Source organism: Thalassophryne amazonica, chromosome 2 (assembly GCF_902500255.1).
Source record: "Thalassophryne amazonica chromosome 2, fThaAma1.1, whole genome shotgun sequence".
NCBI lineage: Eukaryota > Metazoa > Chordata > Actinopteri > Batrachoidiformes > Batrachoididae > Thalassophryne > Thalassophryne amazonica.
Window position 1 is genome coordinate 115,960,118 of NC_047104.1, and position 4,730 is coordinate 115,964,847.

Consider the following 4,730-nt stretch of genomic DNA (forward strand, 5'->3'; position numbering starts at 1 on the left):
GCCCTACTGCCTACCACTGCAAATGCCATTGAATCTCCTGTATGGAAAAATATGACAGTGTTTAAATGTCACCCTTTGAATAAAGACTTTGTGGTAGCATGTTGGGAGATCACTTAATTAAAAAGACTGCAGCACTGAATGTCACTCTTGGCAGATGGGATCTGGTTTTATGGATGAAAGAGAAAATAGGACATTTCTAAAAGAAGAGACATGTAAACGGATGCACCAATACACGCAACTCACTCATCTTTAACCACTTATCTGGGATCGGGTCACGGGAGAAACCGCTCCAGCAGGGGACCCCAGACTTCCCTTTCCCGAGCCACACTGACCACCTCTGACTGATGGATCCCAAGGCATTCCCAGTCCAGTGTGCAGATATAATCTCTCCACCTAGTCCTGGGTCTTCCCCAGGATCTCCTCCCAGAAGGTCATGCCTGGAACACCTCCCTAGGGAGGCACCCAGGGGACATCCTTATCACATGCCCGAGCCACCTCAGCTGGCTCCTTTCAACACGAAGGAGCAGTGACTCTACTCTGAGCTCCCCATGGATGACCGAACTTCTCACCCCATCTCTAAGGAGACACCAGCCACCCTCTTAAGGAAGCCCATTTCAGCCGCTTGTACCAGCAATATAGTTCTTTCGGTCATGACCCAACCCTCATGACCACAGGTGAGAGCAGGAACCAATACATGTAACTGACATACAATATATTCTATGGGGTGCGGCAACATCACTTTTGGTTTGCTTCTGCGTCAAGTGACTCACTCTGGCATGAAAACACACAGCAGGCATCTGGACATACCATTAAGATACAGAGCATATTTGAGAGTTATTTGCAGTTGAATTTAAAATGTGGCAAAATGTAAAAAAAAAAAAAAAAAAAACGCATCAAATTAAAACTGCGCTAACAATCAACCCCAGCTTGATAATTTTCACACCAGCCAGCGTTATGCACAGATGTGCAAAACAAATTTTTTTTTCTAAGTCCAACATCTTCAAAGATATTGGACTTTTTAATCTTCCTTTATGTATGTATAAGTCTTTTCAACATCTCAGGAGCGCAGGGGCTGATGGGAAGGCATTGGAACAAACAAATACATGTGCTTGACGGTGGACGCGTAATTAATGTAAAATCGCTCACGACTGGGTGCGGTGAATGGCGTTTCCCATCAAAAGCAAGCATAATAAATGCATGATAAAGCATCGACAGCTGCGCACATGGCTTTGTTTGTCCCAATAGCCGCCGACCGGAAGCACGCGCCACGGATGCATACTGGTGATGCTGAAAAGGCTTATTCATGCAATGAACTACAAATGGATCAGTGTTCACTTAAAATCTACCAACTGTTTTAGGAGTTGCAGAACAGCTTGACAGTTTGTTTAGCATTGATAATTGTAAGTTTTTGCAAAAAAACAAAATAAAAAAAGATACTTGCAATACTGACACCTTTTCATATGGGTAACTGCAGTATGGACTGACTTATGGTTACTAAAACTAGCCGAATGTGGCGCAGCCCTCCTCATAAAGTTTGAACCAACACCGCCCCTGTTTAAAAAAGTACCTCAATCCAACGTTGAGCCTCGCTGAAAGCTTCAGCACAGCTGACACTGCTCTGCTGACGCCACTCCATATCAACCTGACCAAAGCACAGCTCTGAAGAAAACAAAGGAGCGGAAACGGGGTCATTAAAATCACTTAATTACGCACAAGCCGCCACCGGCACAGCAAGTTCACAAACACAGCTGAAAACAACATTTAACGTTAGCTCCAAACACGTGCACATATATCCACCTGAAAAGTTATAAAGTTACTCACAGAGAAAGTTCCTTCGACCCAGCCGCACGCTCCGCCGCAGCGTCCTTTCATCACTGATGAGTTTTGGTTTATTGAGCAGGTTGGAGTGAAGGCTCCGCCCACAACCAGTGAGGCTCACCGTCCCTCTGGTGGCCGAGCGATGCATAACACCACGACTGATTCATGACCTTTCTCCATTGAGTGCAGCAGATATGACAATATCGACAGAGGAATCTTTCAAATGGTGATGCAAGCACCAAATTTGGCACAAATACTCCTCAGACATTACTCATGAAAAAGCAGAGTGTCCACTTGAATTTTCAATAGGCGGCCAGGTAGGGGTCAGTTGAAGAATTATACAAGGGTCAAAATTTAAAAAAGCCCCAATCATATTGAAAGGTATTCCATATTATTTGTTTGATCATTAAGATTCCAAAAAGCTATACTTTGGACTATTAATAAATGACTTCTATGGTGCTATGGGGTAAAAAAAAAAAAAAAAAAAAAATAGCAAAAATGGTGAGAAAGATCAATTTCAATTTGTATAGGGGTCAAAAGTCAAACTTGCTCCAACTTTGGTATAAAAAAAAGTGGTGCAAATTATTGGCTGAACTAATGGGATTAATAAATGGAATAGTTTTAACTGTGTTGAGTGCCTGGTCTGCAAAGTAAAGGTTAAACAATGTTGATGTCCACTGGATTCTATGACATGTGACATATGATACCCCGTAACATGATAACATGGTGCAAACTTTTCCTTTTTAAAACCTTATTAACTCAACCAAAAATGTGCATTAGCTTTTCCAAAATTACAGCAACTTTAAATTTTGACCCCTGTACAAACTGAAATTGACCTTTGTCACCATTCTTACTGTTTTTACCCCATAACTCTATAGCATTCAGTCACACATACTCCAAACTATACTTTTTGGAATCTCTGTGATCAGACAAATAATGTGGTATAGTTTTCAATATGATGGGAGCATCTTTTAATTTTGTCCCTTGTGTAATTCAACTGACCCCTACCTGGCTGCCTATTGCAAATTCAAGTGGACACCCTGTCTTTTCAGAAGGGTACAGCCTTATTCTAAAATGTAGTAAATTAATTTGTTTTCTCAAAATTCTACACAAAATACCACATAATTGTCTTGAGGCATAAATCTGGGGAAGGGTACAGAAACACTTCGACTGCTTTGAAGGTCCCAATGAGCACATCATCCATCATCAGTAAGTGGAAGTAGCTCAGATCCACCAGGACTCTTTCTACAGCTGGCCACACATCTAAACTGAAAGATTGGGGGGGGACTTAGTCAGGGAGGTGACCAAGAACCTAATGGTCACTCTGTCAGAGCTTTACAGAGAAGAAAGGAGAACCTTCCAGAATGACAACCATCTCTATATGGTAGAGTGGTCAGATGGAAATCACTCAGTAAAGGGCACATGGCAGCCCACATGGAGTTTGCCAAAAGACAGCTGAAGGACTCTCAGACAATGAGAAACTAAATTCTCTGGTCTGATGAGACAAACATTGAACTCTCTGGTGTGAATGTCAGGCATCATGTTTGGAAGAAACCAGCTATGATCCCTACAGTGGGCATAGTGGTGGCAGCATCATGTTTGGAAGAAACCAGCTATGATCCCTACAGTGGGCATAGTGGTGGCAGCATCATGCTGTGGGGATGTTTTTCAGTGGCAGGAACCAGGAGACTCTGTCACTCTGTGTAGTTAGTGACCGCCTTGCATGGTAGCACCCTGAAATCGATGTGCGCGTGTGTCTGTGTGAATGGGTCTGATGCAGAAGGAAAAGTGCTATATGAATGCATGTGGGCAGCAGCAAATTTCAGTGTAGCTTAAAGGTGCCAATTTTAGAGCAGGGGCTTCTTTCTTGGTTAACACGCTCTCATTCTGTAGTGATGTAAATCTTGCTTAATGCTGGACAGCAACTGTGGTCTTCAGTTTCCTGTTCATGGCAGACTTGAGCCTTGGTGGTTTCTGGGTCCTAAGTTCCTCTCATCTGAGCATAACATTTTGGATCTTCTTCCAGATCTTGGCAAAGTGGTGATACATATGACTAACTTGTACTTAGGTACAGTTACTGGAACTGATGCTCTTTGAATCTGCATTTGTTGAGAAATGGCTCCAAGAGACCATCCCAACTTGTTTAAATCTATAATTCTCATTCTTAGATCTTCACTCTTTCTCATTGTTCTGAGAATTGGTCAGCCTGTGTGCTTGCTCTGGGGGTTGGTAAGGTTAGACCTTACTTATGTGAAGTGCCTTGAGGCAACTTTGTTGTGATTTGGTGCGATATAAATGAAATAAATTAAATTAAATTAAATTAAAGAGAAACTACCAGCTGTTGTCAATTATGATCACTGAAGAGGAGGCCTTGGCCTTGTCAGGTTCAAAAACATTGTAAAACCTTCAGCACCACTTATTGCAAGATTTAACTGTTTAGCCTACCTGTATAATTTTGATCCTGTGTGGATTAGAGAAAATCCATCATAAATTCAAACTTGTGCATCAAATTCTTGTTTTTTAAAGTCATTAATGATGTATGCTGTACAAACATTCAACCCTGGCAAAAGCACAGTTCAAAGACATCATTAAAAGCCCCAAATTACCATGACATTCATACCAATGATGACTGTATCAAAACCTCCAACCACAACTGTGTGTGTGAATTAATAAAATGCATATATACACATTTACTCCAACTCATGTCATCCCATCACTAAATAATCATGCTGACACTGTGCCCTTCTACAAATCATCAAACAAACAAATGACTGGAGCCACCACTCACAGGCAGCCCCCCATCCCCTTTTTTTTTTGCAAGGGTTCGCAAGCCACACTGAAAAAAGAGAATAGTTGAACCAACTTTTAAAAAGTGTTACAGTTGGTAAAACCTGAATGAATTAAGTTATACA

At 41.7% G+C, this 4,730-nt stretch overlaps 1 protein-coding gene across 1 annotated transcript in view; it reads right to left on the bottom strand.

The window, feature by feature from the left end:
* Positions 1–1,653, bottom strand: part of lmo7b (LIM domain 7b) — a 130,542-nt gene extending 128,889 nt beyond the window's left edge. The window contains exon 1 of the mRNA XM_034163418.1: positions 1,568–1,653. Within this exon, the coding sequence (XP_034019309.1) occupies positions 1,568–1,636 (69 nt within the window). The 5' untranslated portion in view covers positions 1,637–1,653. The remainder of the gene's footprint in view (positions 1–1,567) is intronic.
* Positions 1,654–4,730: the final 3,077 nt, after the last annotated feature.